Genomic DNA, 25777 nt, shown 5'->3' on the forward strand with positions numbered 1-25777 from the left:
TGCTTATGAGTCTGAGCTTTAGTCCACTATCTCCTCCCCAAATAATAATAACAATAATAATACAATAATACATTTCCATTCAGTTCCAATTTGTTTGTAATGGCATTTTCAGCTAGCATTGTGTTATTAATGTATGGCACTTTAAGTTGCCTGCATCATCAGGTTCATCTCGGTTGTGGCCCTGAGGTTGTATTAGTTGAGGCCCTAGATGTAGGATCCTGCTGCTGTAGGATGTAGTTGTCTTTTTTCTCACACATATTATGCAGAACGCAACATGTGGCCACTACTGTAGGCATGAACTTGTGGTGTATGTTAGACACTTTGACCAAGACACACCATCTAGCTTTGAAATGTCCAAATGTGTGTTCCACTTTGAAATGTATGGCATTAAGATGCTGATCAAACAAGGTCTGTACTTCTGTAAGATTCCTTCATGAGCCAAGGCAGGAGAGAGTATGCAGGGTCACCAGCAATTAGTAGAGGTACTTACACTCCCTCAATCTCCATGCTTGCCTGGGTGTATTTTACTGGATGTCTGTAAAGAGTAAACATATGTGCAATAACCCAGTGCTGCTCTACTCTTTCACACCAAGTAACACCACTAAAGATAGTACTCCTTTTAGATTGTATTTATATATTACTATTTTACTAAATCACAAGTCCCTTCAATAGAGACTTAAAACTAAACTAGATCTAAACAAATGGTTAAGTAGGACTAGGTCAGGTACAAATCTGAACATGAATAAACAGGTCTAAATAAGGTTTACAGACTTGAAGTATACTCTGTCATAATTTATGACATATTTATTTATATTTATTTGTTTGTTTTGGACTTTTCCGGACTTGTCGAGAATCAGCTCTGTCACCTCTCAGCCACAGAAACCCTCCAATTAGCTGAGTCCACTCCTCAGTCATCAGCCCAGACCAGTTCCACCTGCTGCCGTTAATCAGCTCCTACTCGGCTCGCCTGTCCCCCGGCCTTCATATACCTGCCTCACTCACCCACTCACTGCCAGATCGTCTCATCACCTCACCGGCTCTGCTGCTGTGGTGTTTTCAGTTCTTGTGTGCTCAAACTGTATCTGGTCAATTGTGGTTCTGCCAGCAACTCCTGGTCTGTCTTCATTGAACATTTCCTATAAACCCTTTTTAAAATGTACTCTGTGTTAGCTGGATTTTGGGTTCATATCTACAAACGTGACATACTATAGCTAAACTACAAATAAATACTGAGAACTAGCTTTAACCTGAAATGTTTGTAATTCTGCGTGAAAGGCTGGTTGAAACTATTGAACAAATAAACCTGCCTGAAGAGATTACAGTGTTTTCGGATTATAAGGCGCACCTAAAATCCTTCCATTTTCTCAAAAATGTATTGTGAGCCTTATGATCGAGTGCACTTTATATATGATTACCATAATTGTTGTGCTTACGGACTGATTTTATGTGGTGCAATGTGTTTAAACATCTGTGAAAATGTGTAAGTATGACTTTGGTAAGCATCAAAGCCGCTCTGCTCAATGGATATTTGGAGCGTTACGGTACACTGTGTCACTACCTGATCGGACCCTGGAGCTGTCTACAAGACTGCCTGACTGTAATGTCTAAACTGGAAGTGCATTCATGTAAGGCAGCCCGCACCTGGAGTATGCGCCAGCAACAATAAACCAAGTAAGTTAATTCAATATAATGTTGCTACCCCCAAGTATGATGGGCTTGTCGTGCTAACGCCTTAATAAGAAGCCAACATCTCTTCTGATCACTGATAGTTCCGTGACTGACATATGAATATAGCTTATAATCAATGTTTACATCCATCACCACCATGTTTTTGATGAGTTACCATGTGATTGTGAATTAACATGTGATTTGAATTGCAATTCTTATTTAATGGAAACACCGCAGTTGCAAAAACATGTATTATCAAAATTAGCAGAATATCGACAATGTTTTGCACACATTTCTAATGTAAACGTAGCTATTACTGTGTTTTCCTTCCCAACGGATTCCCTCGGCTCTTTTATTGTTTTGGCTTGGCTCTGCTGGAGCAGCTCAGCTCCACCCTGTCATGGTTTTCAGATGACGAGTCCACATGCAGATACGATCGGGAAGCAAGGCACAGTTTTAAGATGTTTATTTAGGAAACAGGCAGGTATAATGGACGGGACTACAGGCAACTTCAACAGGGTCAGAACGTCACGGCTGGAGAGACTGCAAAGAGAAGGAGTGTAAGTGACTCTGAAAGGTGAACCAGAAGAACTACTAGAAGCTGTGCTGCTTACCATAAAGCTGGGCGGACCTAACCGGGGAGAAGTAGCGCCGAGGGAACTCTCTGATCCTACTCTGTTGGTGATTAGGCGGCTAGTGGCTGAGGGCGGCAGATGTTACTGGTGAGGGATCCAGAGCGAGCCTCCTCGGCAGTGGGTGACAGATGGATTGACCAGAGTGCGAGAAGAGCCAGCAGAATCCGGGAGGGGGAATCTCAGGCCCCGCTGGGTAACATCCGGGGAGTATGAGGGGAGCGCCAGAGCAAAATCTGAGCAAGAGGATTCTGTAGCTCTGTCTCTTCGGACAAGACGGGTGAGTGCATCCAAGCACCAAAAACTGTGACAAAAACAGGGAGATTCAAAATTAGTCAAAATTCAAAGACGAAAAACTCACGAGCAGGTTTTCAGGAGTTGGGTCAGAGGCCACGTCGTACCACGACTGGTTAAGGCTCTGGCATCTTCCATCTGTCAGCGCTCTGCTTAAGAAGCCAGAGGAAGCTGCCTGCAACGAGCTGCAGGTGTGGGCCACGCCCCCTCAGCCAACTAGACACACCTGAGGAGTAGAATAGAGCAGAACAACACAGAGAACCCTGACACACCCAGCTACCTGTTTCCAGTTTGTAGCCGATTATGCAGACAAGGGACCCATATGCGCTTTTAAACAAAATGTAAAAACAAAACACAAAAACCCCACAAAACAATAAAATTACAAAGATATTTTTTAAAGATCGACACAGAATATTGTTTTATAGCATTAAAGAAAAAAGGAAATATAACAGCAATGGGTGGATGGCATACAAACTGATGTGTAACATGTAAATGTAAAGAGTAAACTGTAAATTAAAATAGTTTACATTTTTCAGAAAATTTATTTATATTTTACCAACAAAATGCATACATAATTACAATCCAAGATGGTAAAGTGAAACCAGAAATCACCCTGAAACTGTGTAAAATATATTACATTAAGTCTTAAATGTGGCAGTTATGTCAAGTAAATTCAATATTTCCTTGATCCATTTAGTCTAATATTCCAGAATGAGCTTCAGTGTTGAAACATATTTTTGTACAAGTTTGTGATGCAATGGGGGAGATGAAACTCAAAAATCTAGAACAATATGAAGAAAAGAATGGATTAGTAGTGCTTCAGTGCTTTGGCATTTCCCCTTTAATAAGTAGGACTTCCAATGACAGCAAACTTGACATCTTCCTTGTACTTCTGGGTCATGCTGCCTTCGTCCTGTTGGGATTGTTGACATATTCTGGTTCTTCTTTCTTCTCCTGACATGAAACAAAAAGAAACGTATTGTTGTTCTGCAGCTTATTGAGGCTTATACAGGTTTAGAGGGAAATATGGAACTTTTACTTCTGCACTGCCTAAGGAAACAACAAACATGTTTTTCAAAAACACTGATGCTACAGTCCATGGATGTCACTGAGTCTATTTTAGTGGCGCTAAACCAGCCTAAAACATTCATAATCTCACCTAAAACTCTGGTAATTAGATATATATTCATACAAGTAATCAATGCAGAGGTGTAGGGGAGTCCAGGTATAGTTTCAACATGGATGGAGTTGTAACACCATCAACCTCACCAGTCAGGGATTAAATATGATTCATATTAACATTTCACTATTTAATAAGTTACTCCTCGATCTCATGATTAAAAAGGCTTTAAAGAGCATATCCTGATTTTATTGAGGAACAAAATGGACATTGACCAACCTAAAGACTGTTTGGTACTCAATAGGCAACAGATTATGACTTAGACTCAATCAAATATAGTGTGTTTGGTAAACTCAAATCCATTTTCCCAGGATCATGTCCTAACAAGAAAAACTGTGAAGCAGGCATGGGCAGAGAAAAACCATAGACGTTTGCCTGTAAATGTTTTAAAAGAAACATCTGATCACATCTTAAGGAAAATAAAGTTTGTCAGATCAGTGGTAAAGAGACATGCGATCTGCCATGTAGCAATCCAGTGATTTCTTAGGGTAGGTTACCAGAGCAACCTCATCTGACTTCTGCACCTTCTCTTTAAGTGACCTAGAAACCCCTCCTCTACTCTAATTGATCTACTCCGACTCTATGATTCATATCCTAAGCCTATGATGTGCTCAGAATGAGCAAAGAACCTGAGGGTTGGTTCCAGTTCAGAAAGCTCACTTTTCAGCAATTTCTATAATCCATGCCAAAGTGATAGAGTTATGAAGAAAAATCTGAAATACTCACTGGTAAAAAAGAATTTGAAAGAAGAGGAAATGGAAAGAGGAACAAAGGTCATGAAAAAAAATAATATAACAGGATAAAATAAAGGGGGCACAGATATCAGATGGAAAAACCTGCAAAAACAATTTATTAGCCAACACTAAAGATTCAAAGGCCTAAAATGACAAAAGCTGGTTGGCAGTGAGCCGTTTAAGCAGTAAAAGCCAAAAAAGGTGTGTGAAAAATGTGTCCATGCAGATGTTGGACCTCATAAACCTTCTCCTCGGGGCTACCAACATTGTGATTCTGAGTAATAATATAAACACTCAGCCACAACCAATGAGTGTATCTAGCTTACCTCCTCTGGTTTGTTGGAGAGTCTGATCCAGCTGAAAGAAGCAGAGATGAGGTTGATGAATATTAAACTCCAAACAGCAATATGTAACAGAGACCAGCAGGTCTACAGCTGTGAGTTACCAACTTAGAAAAGGCTCTTACATCTCAAGGATGAGGATTGTACTGCAGAGAATTATAACTCCCAGCATCACTAATATAATGTGGATCCAGGCTGCAGATTCTTCGGTACCTTCAACAAGACAATGAGCTCAATTTTTCAGATATGGAGAATGTTTGGGTTTTAATCATAAATCTGCTGTTTGTCAGTGATTTAAATAAATGATCTTCTGCTAATTTGTTGGTTTATTTTATAAACCCCAATCTGAACAGATGCAGTAATTCTTCATAAATACAATGAAGTCTGTAGCATCACACATTTAAAGCTAAACTAATTCATCTGAAATGTACCCAGGGTGACTTTTGTTTAAGAACATTGTTGATGCAACAAGTCTTTACCGCAATATTCTAAGATTTTTGTGACATAAATTGTTCTTCATTTCTTCATTATTTTAATATCTTTAATATTTTTTGAAAAGGAGAACAAACAAAACATAAAGCAGAATTTACGTTTTATATCAAGACGGATCACTGATGATCTCTGATCACCCAGATCATTTGTAGCCTCACAGTAATACTCTCCTCCCTCAGTAGCATTGAAGCTGTAAACCTGCCCCACAGATACATTAATGGCTCCATGTTTGCTGTTCCTGAACCAGGTGAAGCTGGCAGGAGGCTTGGCTCTGCTGGAGCAGCTCAGCTCCACCCAGCTACCTGCTGACACCAAACCTGATGGACTGATGGATGCTGAGGTGTCTTTAGGAGCATCTGAGGAAAATGGGACACACATTAACTTTACTGATCAGAAACAGCTGAACCATGACGTGCTGACAGGATCACTTACATGAAACACTGAGAGTCACTTCTGTCTCTGCTGTCTTGCTTCCTCCATTCACAGGATATGTGGCAGAACATCTGATGTTGTATCCATCATGTGTGTCTGACAGAGTGATGGTCTCCTGGATTTTAGTTGTAAAGGTTCCCTCTGTGTTTTTCTCTGTTTGTCTGTGAGAGTCTTGTTGGAGATTCCAGGTGAGTTCAGGAGGTGAGTGTGGACAGGGAGTCAAAGCTGAGCAGCTGATAGTGACAGACTGATGCTCCTTCAGATCAGCAGGGATGTTAATGCTGGGACTCCAAGGAGAATCTGGGGGTTCAAATTATACAGTAACAAAGTGAAAAATATGATGTCAAATATTTACAATAAAAGCTTAACAGTTGCCGGTTGGTGGCAAATATATAGTTTACTTGTTGCAAACATGAGAAATGGGTAGATACTCTTTGTAGTTGTTCAGTGTTATGTTTTTGTCATGAATATAAAAAAAAAAACATCTGGAAAAGTTTCTTAAACTTACCAACACAGCGATAAATCTTGTTTTAAATCAATATTGATTTCACAATAACAAGCTAATGTATCAAGGTTAAAAGTTAGGATCTTTTTTTAAACCCTACATACCATGTTTTGTTGTTGCTGAAAAGGTTTGTGCTAAGATTCTACATTTGTCAACTGTTTAAATATTTCAAACAGTTAACTTTTTATTTACATAAAATGTTCCTAAAAGACAATGAATTACTCTTTTTTTCAGTAATTTTTTTCATAGCATTTTAATTTTACCAAAATTTTTTTCTTTTTTCTTCACAGCTCTAGTGGCTTGCTTTTTAACTCAGGAAGGAGGGTGGAAGAGGGGGAGAGACATACAGCAAAGAACCATGGGTTGGAGTTGAACCCAGGTCGACCACATCGAGGACTAAGGTCTCTCTACATGAGCCGCGCTACCCGCTGCTCCACCAGCGCACCCACCTAAATGCTTCTTTTGGCTGAAAGTAGTATTAAAGTTTAAAAGTGGCGTAGCCAGATTTGGGTTTAACCTTAAACACTTGGAGCTCATCACTAAAGATAAATTGGCAAACTACCAGCAGACATATAAAAACAATGGGCAGTAATTATATTAGCCATTTGATTTCTGTATTTTAAAAGGAAAGAACAATCATAATAAAACAAAATCTTTCTTACCTCTTACTTTTATCTGAACAGGCTCACAAACAGCTATTGCCGTAAACGGCCAGTTCTGAATTCGGAGGAAGTATTTGTCTGCATGACTGGTGTTTAAATCAGGAAACAGAGTGGTGCAGTTTTCCTCTTTCAGGTTTCCGATCATTTTCAGTGAGTATGTGTTAACTGAGCCACTGCTGTTAAAAATGACAGGGCTTGGGTTGGCATCATATTTATAATTTCCTCTCAACCAAACTCCATAAATACTTCTGGTCCTGTCATATGTGGAATCCGTTGAATTAAACCTGCATGGCAGTAGCAAACAAGATCCACTCAGTGCTTCAATCTGCCCAGGTGTGTCAGCAAAGAGGACAGGATTGGGACAATCAGCCAAAGCACCTGTAAAAACAGACCAATGAACATAATTTGCAGCAAAATATGATGCAGCATGTTATAAGAAGATTTTTTAAACCAAATAAAGATCAAATATTTCAGACTAAAAATTATTCATGTGACGTCTCCAAATGAAAAGACATAAACAAACAGCTCACTGGGACGAAAGAGGACAATCAGTAACATGTTGACTGCCAGCACGTTCTCACCCAGAGCTGCCATCAGACTCTGATCGTCCTCCTGGAAAGAAAGGTTTTTATAAAATCTGGACCTAAATAAATGCTGTTCAACATACAATATATATACCAGTCAAAGGTTTGGACTCTCCATCTCATTCAAGGATTCATCTTTATTTTTATTAACTTTGGAAACTCCTTCAAGGCTGTTGGAAAACCATCTCAGGCGACAACCTCATGAATCCCATTGAGAGAATGCCAAGAGTGACCAAAACAGTAATTACAACAAGCGGGGGTTATTTTAAAGAATATAACATATGTTTTGAGTTTCTTTGCATTTTTTGTTTACAAAATAAAACTACATAGGTTTGCTTCATGGTTTTTATTTCTTCACCATGTGTTGACAATACAGAAAGCAATAAAATTAAGGATAAACCATTGAATAATTAAACATATATATTTTAGAGACATAAAAGTGAAAAAAGAAAGCAGAGAAGAAATTTTGTGCTTTGAGGTTGCTGAAAATCTCACTTCTACATCAGAACAAAAGTCCAAAGATCTGAAAATCAACTAAAAACGGTTACAATTAATTGATAAACTGCAGCAAATTACTTACTTTGAGCAAAACCTAGAACAGACGTAATCCACTATTTAAGTCAAAAATCCAGCAAATGAAGCGTTGACCCGAGCAGCTGCAAGCAGACAAAAGGACAGCATAATATATTCAGGAGGAGCTATTGATGATTTGTCCAAAGATACAGACTGAATCAGAACAGAAGTGAAAAAGGGAAGCCAGTGAAAAACTAATCAGAGGACAAGAGCATAACTGTACAATGAATATTAGAATTCAGCACTAAAACTAAAACAAAAGTAAAATAAAAAGTATGAACACTTAAGCAGAAATTAGAAATAATCTTTTGTTTTTCTATGGGAGTTCTAACGTGGTTCAGAGAACTTGACAGGCGTTTCAGGGACTTGTGGCCCTTTTTACACCAGCTCCACTCGGCTCCGCCTGCTGTGCGAGCATTTCAACTACAGTCTTTTTTTGTACCTCTTCTAGTAGTCTGACAGGAGCGGAGTACGTCTGAAGCTGGACTGGAATGTGAAGTGAGCAGACTGCTGTTCAATCGACTGACCAAGAACAAGGAGAAACGAGAAGGTTTTCATCGAGGAAGTGCAGAGAAAAGTTAAACTGAAGAGCGACATTATTATTATTAACGACCATGATGAATCAAGTAGGTCATACCAAAATACACTATTTACAATCCATAATTCACGCCTCAAAGAAATAAAAAAATAAAACAAAACAGGATTCTTAAGCTTTCTTAAGCATACTGAGACACGCGTGTTGTATTTAATTACCTAAATAAGATGCACAGATTTAGTGAGACTTTCTCTCATTTTACAAACACTGAAAGTTACTAAGTTTTGTCTCTAAAGAGTGTTTGGTTAAAGAGTGTTTAAATCCTTAAACAGTATTAAAAATGCTTTTATTTTTATTTCAGATGGAATTTAGTATTCACTGAACCCCCAATGTGTGTGTGTGTGAGTGTGTGTGTGTTGTGGTGGCAGGTGTAGAGGGGGGGGGCCAAAAAGACTGCGTTGTCCCGGGCCCTAGCAAAGCTGTCAGCTGGCCTGAGGAGCGGTGTGGTTTTCATACCCGCCGTAGAACAGTGGACCAGCTCTACACCCTCTTCAGGGTCTTGGAGGGGTCATGTGAGTTCACCCAACCAGTTTACATTTTTGTGGACTTGTAGGAGGCGTTCAACTATGTACCCTGGAGACTTCTGTGGGTCGTGCTTTGGAAATATGCTGTGCCAGACCCTCTTTCACAAGTTGTGCTGTCCTTGTACGACATTTACCAGAACTTGATCCGTATTTTCAGAGAGGGCTTGAAATTAGGATATCGGTTTGAAAAGCAAAGCCTGCTACATCTGTGATTACTCCATCTAGCTCTGCTCCAAAGTTTCTTGGCGCTCGAGGAGAACATGTGGAATCATCATCATTACAAGCAGAATCTAAACCTAATTGGATAGGATTACAAAGTTTCAATTCAAATGTTAAAATGACAAATCTGCTTCCCTATTTGGTCAAAAATAACTTGTTTTCATCCGATATTTAAATAAACGTTAATTTTATTGTGAATATTAAAAACAATGTATTCATCTTGTGGTTGACAATCTCTATTTACACCATTTAAATTTGACAAACCGGGGGTTGTTGAAGATCTTTTTACTGTTTGCTACGATTGCAATTGTGGAACTTAACCCGACTGGAGCCAGACGGACTGGAACGGAGCAGAAAATTAGAGTTGTTCTGTATTTTGACAGTGAACAACAGGGAGCGAGTCTGCTGACGGTGATATTTTGAGTAGTCACGGTAAATGTGGAACTGTTCTCACTAATTAAAATAACAAAGCAGTTGCTCGGTCGGTCAGACATTCACGTACCTGATCGGAACGGAACAGTCATGGAGGATGTGGAATCTGGGGCTAAATCTCAGCGCTAAGCCTCAACATATCTTACAAATGGCACGTTATTAGATGTTTGTTAGGAAAGTTAAATTTGGAGAGATTATTTAAAGTTCTAACGATAAGGTAAGATAAAAGATCAATCAACAGTTAAATTTTGTGACTAGAACTAGTATATGCAATGACATTTGTTAAATACACACACAGGCACAGATGTTTATTTTTTTCTCATTCTGTGTCTGAGCTTCATAAAAACTACCCAAACTTCCTTATCTGTATTCTATTGTGTTTTAAATTATGCTACATTCACTAAACCTTGAAAATAGTTCCTAGTGGGAAAGAAAACATTAGCAACAATATTGTTCTCCTGATATGTTGTTTATTATACAGTTGATTTTATAAGAAGTGAGAAGTTTTGCATTGTCTTTTACATGGTGATTCCAAAATCTGAATAATCACTATTGATAATCTTTGTAGTGCTACTCCTCGTAATGTATTTACTGCACCATAGAAATGGCAAGTCAAGACATTACTCGCAACAGCAAAGAAACTATATTACAGTGTATAGTTCAAACAATATATTTTGTTACACAGTTACTGTCTTAGTTAAAAGAAAGTAGACGCTCTTTCAGTCTGGAACATTTACACATCTAGACATAACATTATTTACAGCCATACTTAAGTATGGAAAAAAAACACAAAATATTTACTGTGAATCCTTTATTTAAAAAAGAATTGTGAAATTCAAAAGTTGTCTAAGCAACTTTAGTACACCCTGAGATTAAACAGCATGAGGAGGGAAAATTACAGCTTGAATTTGAAGTTGCCATTTTCTGTCTGAGCATGGCTTTGTTGGCATGAGGTATTTGTGCTTATGTGCTGCATTTACAGTAGTTTTGCCCGTGCAATGGTGATAGTAATGACCAAAATGTGCAGTTTTGGTCTTTTCAACCGGGTTTATGTTTACAGAGTGCCAAGGTAGTGTGGTTGTAAGACAAACCCAAATCATCACCACTCCATCGCCATGCTTAAACTTTGATATGAGATATTTGTGCTTGGTTTGGATTTGACCATAATTTGGTTATTTTTTTCCAAAAGCATGATTTCAGGAAAGAGTAAGAAACATTTAACATACTAACTGAGGTTTGTAGAGTCTGAGAGGTAGCTTTTACAATTTTTGTAATCTGAAGGGGTTTCCACTGCTGGAAAATTTTGGCAATAGTTTAAATCATTTTCATCTTGTGATAAATGTTTTCTCTATTGAATGCAGTGTTGACCCTTGAATGATTGGCAGCAACAATTGCTTTTTCTAAGGTTACTGCTGATGTCGTCCCTCTTGAGTCTGAACTGTGTCTGCGATGTAATTACTCTTGGGTAGCATAACCAATGATATTCTAAGACTAAAAGTCAAAAATCTTTCTCTAAAGTGTCCACAAACAACAGAGCAGGCAGAACAATCAATGTTGGATGGAAAAAAGCCTGAGACCCAACACAAAACTGTGAAGGGATCTTTTTAGCTGCATTTGAAGCATCAGAACCAATCAGAATTATTTAAGCAGGCAGGATGAAAGGAACAGGTTTGTATTCAATATTTTCCAAAGCTATCATAGCAATATAAAGAGTCTACAGTCCATTTGTCAGTTTAGTTTAAAGAAACTATGATTAACTGTACAGGAGAATTATTAGAATCACCAAGACCTAAAATGTACCTTTTTGTTGTTGCTTTCCTTATTATTCCCCTTGGTTCTATGAGGACGCCAAAAAATATCAATAAGATAGGTCCATAAAATAATGATCTAAACAGTATTTGTATTTGTGGAGCTTTGACTGTAGTGATGTGCACTCACAGCCTTTATATCTTTTTCCAAAAGAAACTGCAATATACATTTTTTTTCTCATCACTTTTATTGTTACCTTAATAAATGCCACAAAATAATGTGATAGACTTTTAAGTCAAATTTGGTCAACCCTAAAAAACCCTGCTGACAACCCAGGGTCCAGACCAGGAAGCAGAGCCGTAGTTTAACACACCTCTCTGCAGCTTCTGTACTGTTACCCACCCATTATCCTATTGAGACGGTGTCTTTCCCACGGCCAAAACTTAACAGATCAAAAACTGATCTAAAAGGAACAAATCATAAAAACCTAATAAAAATCAATACGGTTCACCTTGAACCTAAAAATAAAACAATAAAATGTGGTCTATTAAATATAAGGTCTCTCCCTCCAAAGACTTTGTTAGTTAATGAATTGATTTCTGATAAACAGATTGATTTGTTTTGTCTCACAGAAACCTGGCTACAAGAGGACTACGTTAGTATAAATGAGTCAACCCCCTCCAGTTATTCAAATTTCCACATTCCCAGATCTGTGGGAAGAGGAGGAGGAGTGGCAACTATCTTTCAGTCTGATTTATTAATTAGTCCCAGGCCAACTAATAATTACAGTTCTTTTGAACATTTAACCCTCAGTTTCCCTCATCCAAACTGCAAAGCAATAAAACCTCTTCTGTTTGTTGTTTTGTATCGTCCACCAGGCCCTTACACTCAGTTTTTGGATGAGTTGTCAGATTGTATATTAGGATCTAAAGTGCCTTGAGATGACATGTTTCATGATTTGGCGCTATATAAATAAAATTGAATTGAATTGAATTGAATTGAAAACAACTGACAAAACCATGTGTATTGGAGGATGAAAAATTGGAGGAGGAAAAAAGGAACATTTTAAGTAGTCTTAAAAGTAGACAGGGTGTCTGCCTCACAGACCAAAAGACCTGACCTGCAGTCTGAGAGCGAAGTGCTCTGTTAGGAACATACGGGGTAATCAGAGCTCTGATATATGATGGACCTTGATTATTAAGGAAAATTTTGAATTCTCTTCTTGATTTAACGGATAGCCAATGAATGGAAGCTAAAATTGCAGAAATATGATCTCTCTTGTCAATTTTCATCAGAACTCTTGCTGTAGCAAATCTCCTTACTTATGACATCCAAACACAACAACCTACACATACTTCATACACTCAGCAGCAACGCCATCACCTCACACAACCACGTCAACTTCCATACCACCATCAATAATCTGCTTATGAGTCTGAGCTTTAGTCCACTATCTCCTCCCCAAATAATAATAACAATAATAATACAATAATACATTTCCATTCAGTTCCAATTTGTTTGTAATGGCATTTTCAGCTAACATTGTGTTATTAATGTATGGCACTTTAAGTTGCCTGTATCATCAGGTTCATCTCGGTTGTGGCCCTGAGGTTGTATTAGTTGAGGCCCTACCTAGATGTAGGATCCTGCTGCTGTAGGATGTAGTTGTCTTTTTTCTCACACATATTATGCAGAACGCAACATGTGGCCACTACTGTAGGCATGAACTTGTGGTGTATGTTAGACACTTTGACCAAGACACACCATCTAGCTTTGAAATGTCCAAATGTGTGTTCCACTTTGAAATGTATGGCATTAAGATGCTGATCAAACAAGGTCTGTACTTCTGTCAGATTCCTTCATGAGCCAAGGCAGGAGAGAGTATGCAGGGTCACCAGCAATTAGTAGAGGTACTTACACTCCCTCAATCTCCATGCTTGCCTGGGTGTATTTTACTGGATGTCTGTAAAGAGTAAACATATGTGCAACAACCCAGTGCTGCTCTACTCTTTCACACCAAGTAACACCACTAAAGATAGTACTCCTTTTAGATTGTATTTATATATTACTATTTTACTAAATCACAAGTCCCTTAAATAGAGACTTAAAACTAAACTAGATCTAAACAAATGGTTAAGTAGGACTAGGTCTGGTACAAATCTGAACATGAATAAACAGGTCTAAATAAGGTTTACAGACTTGAAGTATACTCTGTCATAATTTATGTTTATGTTTGTTTTGGACTTTTCCGGACTTGTCGAGAATCAGCTCTGTCACCTCTCAGCCACAAAAACCCTCCAATTAGCTGAGTCCACTCCTCAGTCATCAGCCCAGACCAGTTCCACCTGCTGCCGCTAATCAGCTCCTACTCGGCTCACCTGTACCCCGGTCTTCATATACCTGCCTCACCCACTCACTGCCAGATCGTCTCATCACCTCACCGGCTCTGCTGCTGTGATGTTTTCAGTTCTTGTGTGCTCAAACTGTATCTGGTCAATTCTGGTTCTGCCAGCAACTCCTGGTCTGTCTTCATTGAACATTTCCAATAAACCCCTTTTAAAATGTACTCTGTGTTAGCTGGATTTCGGGTTCATATCTACAAACGTGACATACTATAGCTAAACTACAAATAAATACTGAGAACTAGCTTTAACCTGAAATGTTTGTAATTCTACGTGAAAGGCTGGTTGAAATATAAACTATTGAACAAATAAGCCTGCCTGAAGAGATTACAGTGTCTTCGAATTATAGGGCGCACCTAAAATCCTTCCATTTTCTCAAAAATTTATAGTGAGCCTTATGATCGAGTGCACTTTATATATGATTACCATAATTGTTGTGCTTACGGACTGATTTTATGTGGTGCAATGTGTTTAAACATCTGTGAAAATGTGTAAGTATGACTTTGGTAAGCATCAAAGCCGCTCTGCTCAATGGATATTTGGAGCGTTACGGTACACTGTGTCACTACCTAAACGGACCCTGGAGCTGTCTACAAGACTGCCTGACTGTAATGTCTAAACTGGAAGTGCATTTATGTAAGGCAGCCCACACCTGGAGTATGCGCCAGCAACAATAAACCAAGTAAGTTAATTCAATATAATGTTGCTACCCCCAAGTATGATGGGCTTGTCGTGCTAACGCCTTAATAAGAAGCCAACATCTCTTCTGATCACTGATAATTGATAGTTCCATGACTGACATATGAATATAGCTTATATCAATGTTTACATCCATCACCACCATGTTTTTGATGAATTACCATGTGATTGTGAATTGACATGTGATTTGAAATGCAATTCTTATTTAATGGAAACACCGCAGTTGCAAAAACGTGTATTATCAAAATTAGCAGAATATCGACAATGTTTTGCACACATTTCTAATGTAAACGTAGCTATTACTGTGTTTTCCTTCCCAACGGATTCCCCTCGGCTCTTTTATTGTTTTGGCTTGGCTCTGCTGGAGCAGCTCAGCTCCACCCAGCTACCTGTTGCCAGTTTGTAGCCGATTATGCAGACAAGGGACCCTTATGCGCTTTTAAACAAAATGTAAAAACAAAACACAAAAACCCCACAAAACAATAAAATTACATAGATATTTTTTAAAGATCGACACAGAATATTGTTTTATAGCATTAAAGAAAAAAGGAAATATAACAGCAATGGGTGGATGGCATACAAACCGATGTGTAACATGTAAATGTAAAGATTAAACTGTGTAAATTAAAATAGTTTACATTTTTCGGAAAAGGTATTTATATTTTACCAACAAATTGCATACATAATTACAATCTAAGATGGTAAAGTGAAACCAGAAATCAGCCTGAAACTGTGTAAAATATATTACATTAAGTCTTAAATGTGGCAGTTATGTCACGTAAATTCAATATTTCCTTGATCCATTTAATCTAATATTCCAGAATGAGCTCCAGTGTTGAAACATATTTTTGTACAAGTTTGTGATGCAATTGGGGGAGATGAAACTCAAAATTCTAGAACAATATGAAGAAAAGAATGGATTAGTAGTGCTTCAGTGCTTTGGCATTGCCCCTTTAATAAGTAGGACTTCCAATGACAGCAAACTTGACATCTTCCTTGTACTTCTGGGTCATGCTGCCTTCGTCCTGTTGGGGTTGTTGACATATTCTGGTTCTTCTTTCCTCTCCTGACATAAAACAAAAAGAAACGTATTGTTGTTCTGCAGCATATTGAGGCTGACACAGGTTCAGGGGGAAATATGAAACCATGAGATAATGGGGATGTTTTCTCCATTCATTCACACATGACTGAACCAAATGATGTTACTTCTGCACTGCCTGAGGAAACAACATAAACATGTTTTTCAAAAACACTGATGCTACAGTCCTTGGATGTCACTGAGTCTATTTTAGTGGCGCTAAAACCAGCCTAAAACATTCATAATCTCACCTACAACTCTGGTAATTAGATATATATTCATACAAGTAATCAATGCAGAGATGTAGGGGAGTCCAGGTATAGTTGCAACATGGATGGAGTTGTAACACCATCAACCTCACCAGTCAGGGATTAAATATGATTCATATTGACATTTCACTATTTAATAAGTTACTCCTCGATCTTATGATTAAAAAGGCTTTTAAGAGCATGTGCTGATTGTGTTGAGGAACAAAATGGACATTGACCAACCTAAAGACTGTTTGGTACTCAATAAGCAACAGACTTAGACTGAATCAAATATAGTGGGTTTGGCAAACTTAAACCTTAACTTAATCACCAAAGTGATAGAGTTAAGAATAAAAATCTGAAACACTCACCAATACACTGGTAAAAAAGAATTGGAAAGAAGACGAACAGGAAAGAGGAACAAAGGTCATGGGAAAAAAAGAATATAACAGGATAAAATAAAGGGGGCACAGATATCAGATGAATAGGCACCTGCAAAAACAAGTTATTAGCCAACACTAAAGATTCAGAGGCCTAAAATGACAAAAGCTGGTTGGCAGTGTTGAGCAGTTTAGCCAGTAGAAGCCAAAAAAGGTGTGTGAAAAATGTGTCCATGCAGATGTTGGACCTAATAAACCTTATCCTCGGGGTTACCAAAATTGTGATAATAAATAGGAATATAAACACACAGCCACAACCAATGAGTGTATCTAGCTTACCTCTTGTGGTTTGTTGGAGAGTCTGATCCAGCTGAAAGAAGCAGAGATGAGGTTGATGAATATTAAACTCCAAACAGCAATATGTAACAGAGACCAGCAGGTCTACAGCTGTGAGTTACCAACTTAGAAAAGGCTCTTACATCTCAAGGATGATGATTGTACTGCAGAGAATTATAACTCCCAGCATCACTAATATAATGTGGATCCACACTGCAGATGCTTCGGTACCTTCAACAAGACAATGAGCTCAATTTTTCATGTATGGAGAATGTTTGGGTTTTAATCATAAATCTTTATTTCTGCTGTGTGTCAGTGATACACGAAATGGTTTCCTGTTTTTTATCTGGTTATTTTATAAACCCCAATCTGAACAGATGCAGTAATTCTTCATAAATACAATGAAGTCTGGAGAATCACACATTTAAAGCCAAATTTATTCACCTAAAATGTACCCAGGGTGACTTTTTTTCTAAGAAAATTGTTTATACAAGTTTTTACAGCAATATTTTAAGATTTTTGCAATATAAATCTTCAATTTTTCATCATTATTTTAATATTCTTAATAATTTTTCAAAAGAAGAATAAATAAAACATAAAGCAGAATTTACGTTTTATATCAAGATGGCTCATTGATGATCTCTGATCACCCAGATCATTTGTAGCCTCACAGTAATACTCTCCTCCCTCAGTAGCATAGAAGCTGTAAACCTGCCCCACAGATACATTAATGGCTCCATGTTTGCTGTTCCTGAACCAGGTGAAGCTGGCAGGAGGCTTGGCTCTGCTGGAGCAGCTCAGCTCCACCCAGCTACCTGCTGACACCAAACCTGATGGACTGATGGATGCTGAGGTGTTTCTAGGAGCATCTGAGGAAAATGAGACACACATTAACTTTACTGATCAGAAACAGCTGAACCATGACGTGCTGACAGGATCACTTACATGAAACACTGAGAGTCACTTCTGTCTCTGCTGTCTTGCTTCCTCCATTCACAGGATATGTGGCAGAACAGATGATGTTGTATCCATCATGTGTGTCTGACAGAGTGATGGTCTCCTGGATTTTAGTTGTAAAGGTTCCCTCTGTGTTTTTCTCTGTTTGTCTGTGAGAGTCTTGTTGGAGACTCCAGGTGAGTTCAGGAGGTGAGTGTGGACAGGGAGTCAAAGCTGAGCAGCTGATAGTGACAGACTGATGCTCCTTCAGATCAGCAGGGATGTTAATGCTGGGACTCCAAGGAGAATCTGGGAGTTCACATGAAAGATATTTCACAAAGGGAATTATAAGGCTTGCGTAGTTAACATTTTGTGAATTAACAAAAAACCATGAGGCGCGTTTGAAACGATTTCAATATTGATATTGAATGGATAAAATTCTTAAACCATATTCTACATTTTATCCTGTAAAGAGGATCATGTGATCCTAAGAACCTCACAAGTCTCGAAGAACATGAATTGAGGAACTGAAGGCAAGGAACGGGCAGAAAAGTACCTTTGATACTGATACAGACTGTTGATGATGCATCATCACCCAGATCATTTGTAGCCTCACAGTAATACTCTCCTCCCTCAGTAGCATTGAAGCTGTAAACCTGCCCCACAGATACATTAATGGCTCCATGTTTGCTGTTCCTGAACCAGGTGAAGCTGGCAGGAGGCTTGGCTCTGCTGGAGCAGCTCAGCTCCACCCAGCTACCTGCTGACACCAAACCTGATGGACTGATGGATGCTGAGGTGTCTTTAGGAGCATCTGAGGAAAATGGGACACACATTAACTTTACTGATCAGAAACAGCTGAACCATGACGTGCTGACAGGATCACTTACATGAAACACTGAGAGTCACTTCTGTCTCTGCTGTCTTGTTTCCTCCATTCACAGGATATGTGGCAGAACAGCTGATGTTGTATCCATCATGTGTGTCTGACAGAACGATGGTCTCCTGGATTTTAGTTGTAAAGGTTCCCTCTGTGTTTTTCTCTGTTTGTCTGTGAGAGTCTTGTTGGAGATTCCAGGTGAGTTCAGGAGGTGAGTGTGGACAGGGAGTCAAAGCTGAGCAGCTGATAGTGACAGACTGATGCTCCTTCAGATCAGCAGGGATGTTAATGCTGGGACTCCAAGGAGAATCTGGGAGTTCACATTATACAGACAGCTTACAAAGTTAAACATGCTATATAAAATATTTACAATAAAGGCTCAACAGTTGTCAGTTGTTGGCAAATATATTGTTGTTTTATCAAAATTCTTCTTTTGACAGTATGGTATTAAAGCTGTAAATTGGCTTAGCCAGATTAGGGTTCAACCTTAAACACTTGGAGCTCATCACTAAAGATACATTACCAAAATACCAGCAGAAATATAAAAAAATATGTAGTAATTATATAAGCCATTTGATTTCTGTACTGCCAATGAAGATATTTCATTTGTTTAAAAAGGAAATAATTATTGAAATACATTTTCAAAGAAATTACAAAATAAACACAAAACAATAAAAATACATTTATATATCCATCCATTTTTTGACCTGCTTAATCCCTCAAATATTTTTTTAAATGACACTTTGAAATTGTTTTATTATCAAGAGAAATGAATAAGAATAATTTTCCATTAGCATAAGCTTATTGGAGGAACAAAAAACATCCAAATGTATCAGAGGTGTAAATCATTCTAATTTACATTGAACCTCAGTATCATAGTATAATAAAACAAAATCTTTCTTACCTCTTACTTTTATCTGAACAGGCTCACAAGCAGCTGTTGCCCTAAACGGCCAGTTCTGAATTCGGAGGAAGTATTTGTCTGTATGACTGGTGTTTAAATCAGGAAACAGAGTGGTGCAGTTTTCCTCTTTCAGGTTTCCGATCATTTTCAGTGAATAGATGTTAACTGAGCCACTGCTGTTAAAAATGACAGGGCTTGGGTTGGCATTAAAATCTGTGGTGCCTCTCAACCAAATTCCATAAATACTTCTGGTCCTGTCATATGTGGAATCCGTTGAATTAAACCTGCATGGCAGTAGCAAACAAGATCCACTCAGTGCTTCAATCTGCCCAGGTGTGTCAGCAAAGAGGACTGGACTGGGACAATAAGCCAAGTCACCTGTAAAAACAGACCAATGAACATATTTGGCAGCAAAATCTGATGCAGCATGTTATAAGAAGATATTTTAAACCAGATCAAGATCAAATATTTCAGACTAAAAATGATTCATGTGACATCTCCAAATGAAAAGACATAAACAAACAGCTCACTGGGAAGAAAGAGGACACTCAGTAACATGTTGACTGCCAGCACGTTCTCACACAAAGCTGCCATCAGACTCTGATCGTCCTCCTGGAAAGAAAGGTTTTTATAAAATCTGGACTTAAATAAATGCTGTTCAACATACAATATATATAAACACTACCAGTCAAAGGTTTGGACTCTCCATCTCATTCAAGGATTCATCTTTATTTTTATTAACTGTGGAAACTCCTTCAAGGCTGTTGGAAAACCATCTCAGGCGACAACCTCATGAATCCCATTGAGAGAATGCCAAGAGTGACCAAAACAGTAACAGGGGCTTTTTTAAAGAATATAAAATATGTTTTGAGTTTCTTCACAATTTTTTGTTTTTTAACATAAAACTACATAGGTTTGCTTCATAGTTATGAGTTCTTCAACATGTATCGACAATATAGAAAGCAGTAAAATTAAGGAAAACCCATTGAATGATTCAACATATATATTTGCCTTTGTATATTTTAGAGACATAAAAGGGAAAAAGGAAAGCAGAGAAGAAATCTTGTGCTTTGAGGTTGCTGAAAATCTCACTTCTACATCAGAACAAAAGTCCAAAGATCTGAAAATGAAATAAAAACTGTTACAATTAATTGATAAACTGAAGCAAATTACTTACTTTGAGGAAAACGTAGAACAGACGTAATCCACTATTTAAGTCAAAAATCCAGCAAATGAAGTGTTGACCCCAGTAGCTGCAAGCAGACAAAAGGACAGCATAATATATTCAGGAGAAGCTAGTGATGATTTGTCCAAAGATACAGACTGAATCAGAGCAGAAGTGAAAAAGGGAAGCAAGTGAAAAAACTAATTTTTTACATAATAGTAGGAACATAATAGTAGAATGAATATGAGAATTGACCAACAAAATTAAAACAAAAGTAAAATAAAAAGTATGAACACTTAGGCAAAAAAACAGTTTTTTTTTTTCTATAGGGAGTTCTAACATGGTTTAGAGAGCTTGACAGGGGTTTAAAAGACTTGTTACACAACCTTTTTACATCAGCTCCACTCGTCTCCACCTGCTGTGCGAGCATTTCAACTATAGTCTCTTTTTGTACCTGTTCAGGAGGTAGTCTGACAGGAGCAGAGTACGTCTGAAGCTGGGCTGGAATGTGATGTGAGCAGACTGCTGTTCAATCGACTGATCAAGAACAAGGAGAGACAAGAAGGTTTTCACTGAGGAAGTGCAGAGAAAAGTTAAACTGAAGAGCGACAACATTATTATTATTAATGACCACGATGAAGGTAGGTCAAACCCAAATACACAATTTTTTGGGTTTATACTGAGACATGTTTGTTGTATTTAATTACCTAAATAAGATGCACAGATTCACTGAGGCTTTCTCTCATTTTACACACACTGAACGTTATTAATTTTGTCTCTAAAGAGTGTTTGGTTCAGCAGGTTGTTCAGCCCATATTGAACTAACGTGTTTGTGTGTGTGTGTGGGGGGGGGGGAGGGGGGGGGGACAGCAGACTGTCTGCAGCAGATCAGAAAACTCTTCTGGACCTGCGCAGCATGAATATCCAATACTCAACCTATAAAAAAATTATTTCACTGTGGTCAAAAGTCCACCGTTTTGTGCTTTAAATTCGTTATCATCAAAAACTTCCCTGTAAAGCCCTAAATTTTAACTCCATGAGACGAACTTTGGAGCAGATCAGTCGCTTCTTCCCTCTCTGCCCACATCTGTGCAGGCAGAGGCAAAGATAAGCTGTGCCTTATTTTATTATTAGTTCAGGCTGACCTTATCCAGATGTTTATCCCAGTGGATTATTGTTCCCTTAAAAAATATTCACAACTTTCTCGCATTTACAATACAAACATTGTTTGTATTTTTATTTATTTTTTATTCATGTTTTGTTCATAGTGATTTATCTACTTTTCGTTATTTACCATTTTTTGCCGATTTCTTTAAAGTGTCAATGTTACACAGCAATGCTTCACAGCATACAGTCAAACAATGTGAGCGTCCTGAAATCCAAAATAGATAACCAATAAAAACACAATAAAAAAACACTGAACTGTAGAAATGAATATACTGAATTTACGAACCTCTGTTGGGATGTTAAAAGTTCAAAATATGGCATCAGAAAAATACTGAACAAGCCTGGCATGTTGTGAAGGGATGCCAGAATAAATCATTAAGAATGATTCAATTCTTAATGATTAGCTTTGTAAGGAGTCACGTCACTGATCCTCCTCACAAAATATCTATCGCCTTTGTTTCAAATGATCTCTATGCTGTGAGAAGTTTTTTTATTATTATTATTATAACTTTATTTCTACAGGCAAGTCATTAAGAACAAGTTCTTATTTACAAAGGCAGCCTGGCAAGTGGAGTAACCACTTAGGAAAAAGGAAGTAGGGCTAAAATAAATACAATACATTAGTAATGCATACATAACATACAATTTAAAACACAACAATCAACCCAAAAATGACTATGTAGGGAAGCAACTGCAAGTGTCTGTGAACAAGGATGATATAATTGTTTTAAAGGATGACATTGAGATTAGTATATCCAGTTTAAGAATATTTTGCAGAGCGTTCCAGTCACAAGCGGCAGCAGATTGAAAAGAAGCAAGACCAAGGGTAGTGTTGGTTTTGGGAATACATAATTGTAGATGAAGTGATGACCGTGTGTTGTATGTGACAGGCTTTGGCTGCAGCAGGTGACCTAAATAAGGTGGTGAGCGGCCGAGAAGGGTCTTGTAAATGAAGATGAACCAGTGAATGTTGCGTTGATTGTGAAGGGAGGGCCAATTGACAGATGGTAAACACTGTCAAGTTTTGATAGAGTGGACTTGCAATCAACCCTATATAGTGTCTTCATAGTCTAAAATGGGTAGAAAGGTCATTTGGATAACAGTATGTTTCGCAGAAGTGGTGAAGGAAGAACAGTTTCTGTAAAGGAAGCAAAGCTTGGCCTTGACTTTAGATTGCTGCTTTGAAATGTGAATGGAGAAAGAAAGTGACGTTTCCAACCAGGGGTCCGTTCTTCGTACGTCGCTAACTCAGTTAGCAGGATTTGATTGTTGACGATTTGGCATGATCTTGGATCGTTTGGTTCTTCGAAAGACATCCTGCACTTGTTGTCATAGCAACATGTGCCCCAGCTTAAGCCTGCTCTCGAGCAGGCTTATTTCATGTAAACAATATTAGATCACGGCTGTATAAGCGGAGGAGATAGGGAAGTCTGCCGTAGCCATGTCCATTTTTACGACAGCAACCTGTTGCGGAAGATGCAAGAATAATTTGCAGAGTTTTTCAAATTAATCGCGTATTGCGCAATAGACAGGATCCTTTAGCGCAGCGCGACAGTGTAATTGTAGAGAGATTTTTCTTGGTGGCTGTTATAAACAGACAAATATCATTTAACAGTGGCTTTTAAAGAGGAAAAAGTGGTGTTGGAACCATAAATCTAAAATATTTAAGTTATTTGTATGATGGTTTGCTTTTTATTTTTATCCTATTCAGTAAGAAGATTTGTTCGGGCCATTTTATTGTGAAGTTTAGTTTACTTTGAAAGGCTTGCTTCCTGTCGAGCCGTATACTGTATTAGAAAAAACTATGGATGGATTATCTAGCCACGGAGCAATACAGATTTACCGTGTAAACTGTGGATGACTTGGAAAAGGAAAATTTTATTTTATGAGAATAAATTTTAAGGATAAAGATTTTTTTTTTTGTTAAAATTCCCAGTTTGCACGTGTCCTTTACTTCCCGTGTCTAAGGAATGACACTGAAATTTGGATCTTTTGACATAACAAGTGCCTTTTTAAAATAAAGTATAATAATTAAAGGCTACCATTTTGTAGAATATTCTTGTACTTCACTTTTACTTGTCCCCATGTTCTAGTGGGTCCCGTGGACGCTCTGACATAAAAGTAAGAACAAAGTAAATATGATATTATTAAAATGCAAAAATTCATACTGTAGAAAGTGATAGAAACATCTACCATGGACAGTATTTACGCATTAATTTGTCTGCTGCTTTTTGCCAGCCCTCTCTCCTGGCTTTAACTGATTTTTAGGTGTTTTAATTAATGACTCAAATTCGGCATAACCCTCCATTAAAAGCTTGTGTTCTGCTTGGGAGAAAAACTGTGGGCGTTCTTTGTCCATGCTGAACAGCCAATAGCAGCGCTGCTGATCATTGTTTCTACTATCGATACATTTCCCCTTTTAAACAAACGCATGAACACGCAGTTGTCTCAGATAACTCAATCCAGCCATACTAATCGTAAACAACAGGTGTGTTCGAAGAACCCAATTAGCCGGATCATGATTAGCCGGATGAAATCATCTTGGATGTGTCATTTGATCTTGGATGTTTTAAGCAACGTACGAAGAACGGACCCCAGATGCCCTAGTATTTATATGCAGTGACTTGTTCTAAAAAAAAAAACTTACAGGTGGAGATGTTAAGGGCAGGAGGAGGCGTAATACCCTTTTTTTAGGGGTATTAAGAGTGAATTTGAGTTGTGTAAGAGATTACAATAAGATAAGATAATGTTTTGGAGAAATTCGCTTTCAACTACTACTGTAGTTGGAAAAGACAGTGTAGCCTAAACAGCATCAGGTGAGGACCCCATGACGTAACTTCCCTGGATATGGCCGCAGGAGGAACATTTATGAGAAATCAAGGAGACAGATAATACGAATGGTAACAAAAGATCCCAAAAAAACTTCTAAGGAGATTAAAGGTGAACTTCGAGCTCAAGGAACATCAGTGTCAGATTGCACCATCCAGTGTCGTTTGAGCCAAAGTGGACTTAATGGGAGACGACCAAGGAGGACACCGTTGTTGAAAACAAATTAATAAAAAAGCCAGACTGGAATTTGTCAAACTACATGTTGACAAACCACAAAGCTTCTGGAAGAATGTCCTATGGACAGATCAGACAAAAATGTAACTTTTTGCCAAGGCACATCAGCTCTCTGTTCACAGATGGAAAAATGAAGCATATCAAGAAATGACTTGAAACAGACCCATGGGGCTGCAGCCTTTGAAGGATTGTAAATAAAAAAATGTTTCCAAATGCAGGCCTTAAAAGCTGGGGGTTATTTCAGAAAGTGGGTTCTGTGAAAACCGAGTATTCCGAGTATGAGTCCCCTGTTAACCCTGAGTCATCTGTTCCAGAGAGAGGGGATCTTGCTCATCTTGCTCTGCTCCAAAGTTTCTTGGCGCCCGAGGAGAACATGTGCGATCATCATTACAAACAGAGTGCAAATCTAATTGGAGAGGATTACCAAGTTCCAAATCAAATGTTTAAATGACAAATCTGCTTCCTTATTTGTTAAGAAATAAGTTGTTTTCATCCGATATTTAAATAAAAGTAAATTGTATTGTGAATATTGAAAATAATGTATTTAATTTGTGGTTGACAATCTCTATTAAAACCCATTTTAAATTTGACAAGCCAGAGGTGTCATGTTTTGTTCTGATGACCCGAACACACTACACATAGGAGGTGGGAATCTTTTGTGAGTTTATTGAAAGAGATGGTTGTTAGATGATGAGACCAGAGAGACAAGACTGCACGGGAACAGGGATGTAGATGATGGCTGGAGCAGACGGCCCGGAGTGAGAGTCCACAATCACTAGGTGGCAAGGAAAGCTCAGTACTGCTCGGCTAGCAGGCCTCGTAGCAACACCAGGACACAGAGTAGAACTTCTCCAGGGCGGCTAGTCAGGTTAGTAGTTCTCTGGAGACACCAGGACTAAGAGC

General features: G+C 38.2%; 1 protein-coding gene across 1 annotated transcript in view; it reads right to left on the reverse strand.

Annotated features, from left to right (window-relative positions):
- The window catches only part of LOC118556788 (vascular cell adhesion protein 1-like), a 52271-nt gene that overhangs the window by 12447 nt on the left and 14047 nt on the right, over positions 1-25777 (reverse strand). The window contains exons 5-10 of the mRNA XM_036125117.1: positions 18586-18885; positions 18252-18509; positions 17705-18004; positions 17410-17628; positions 5774-6073; positions 5479-5697 (exon numbers count right to left, since the gene is read on the reverse strand). Of these exons, the coding sequence (XP_035981010.1) occupies positions 5479-5697; positions 5774-6073; positions 17410-17628; positions 17705-18004; positions 18252-18509; positions 18586-18885 (1596 nt within the window). The remainder of the gene's footprint in view (positions 1-5478; positions 5698-5773; positions 6074-17409; positions 17629-17704; positions 18005-18251; positions 18510-18585; positions 18886-25777) is intronic.

This window comes from Fundulus heteroclitus, chromosome 21 (assembly GCF_011125445.2).
Source record: "Fundulus heteroclitus isolate FHET01 chromosome 21, MU-UCD_Fhet_4.1, whole genome shotgun sequence".
Classification (NCBI taxonomy): domain Eukaryota; kingdom Metazoa; phylum Chordata; class Actinopteri; order Cyprinodontiformes; family Fundulidae; genus Fundulus; species Fundulus heteroclitus.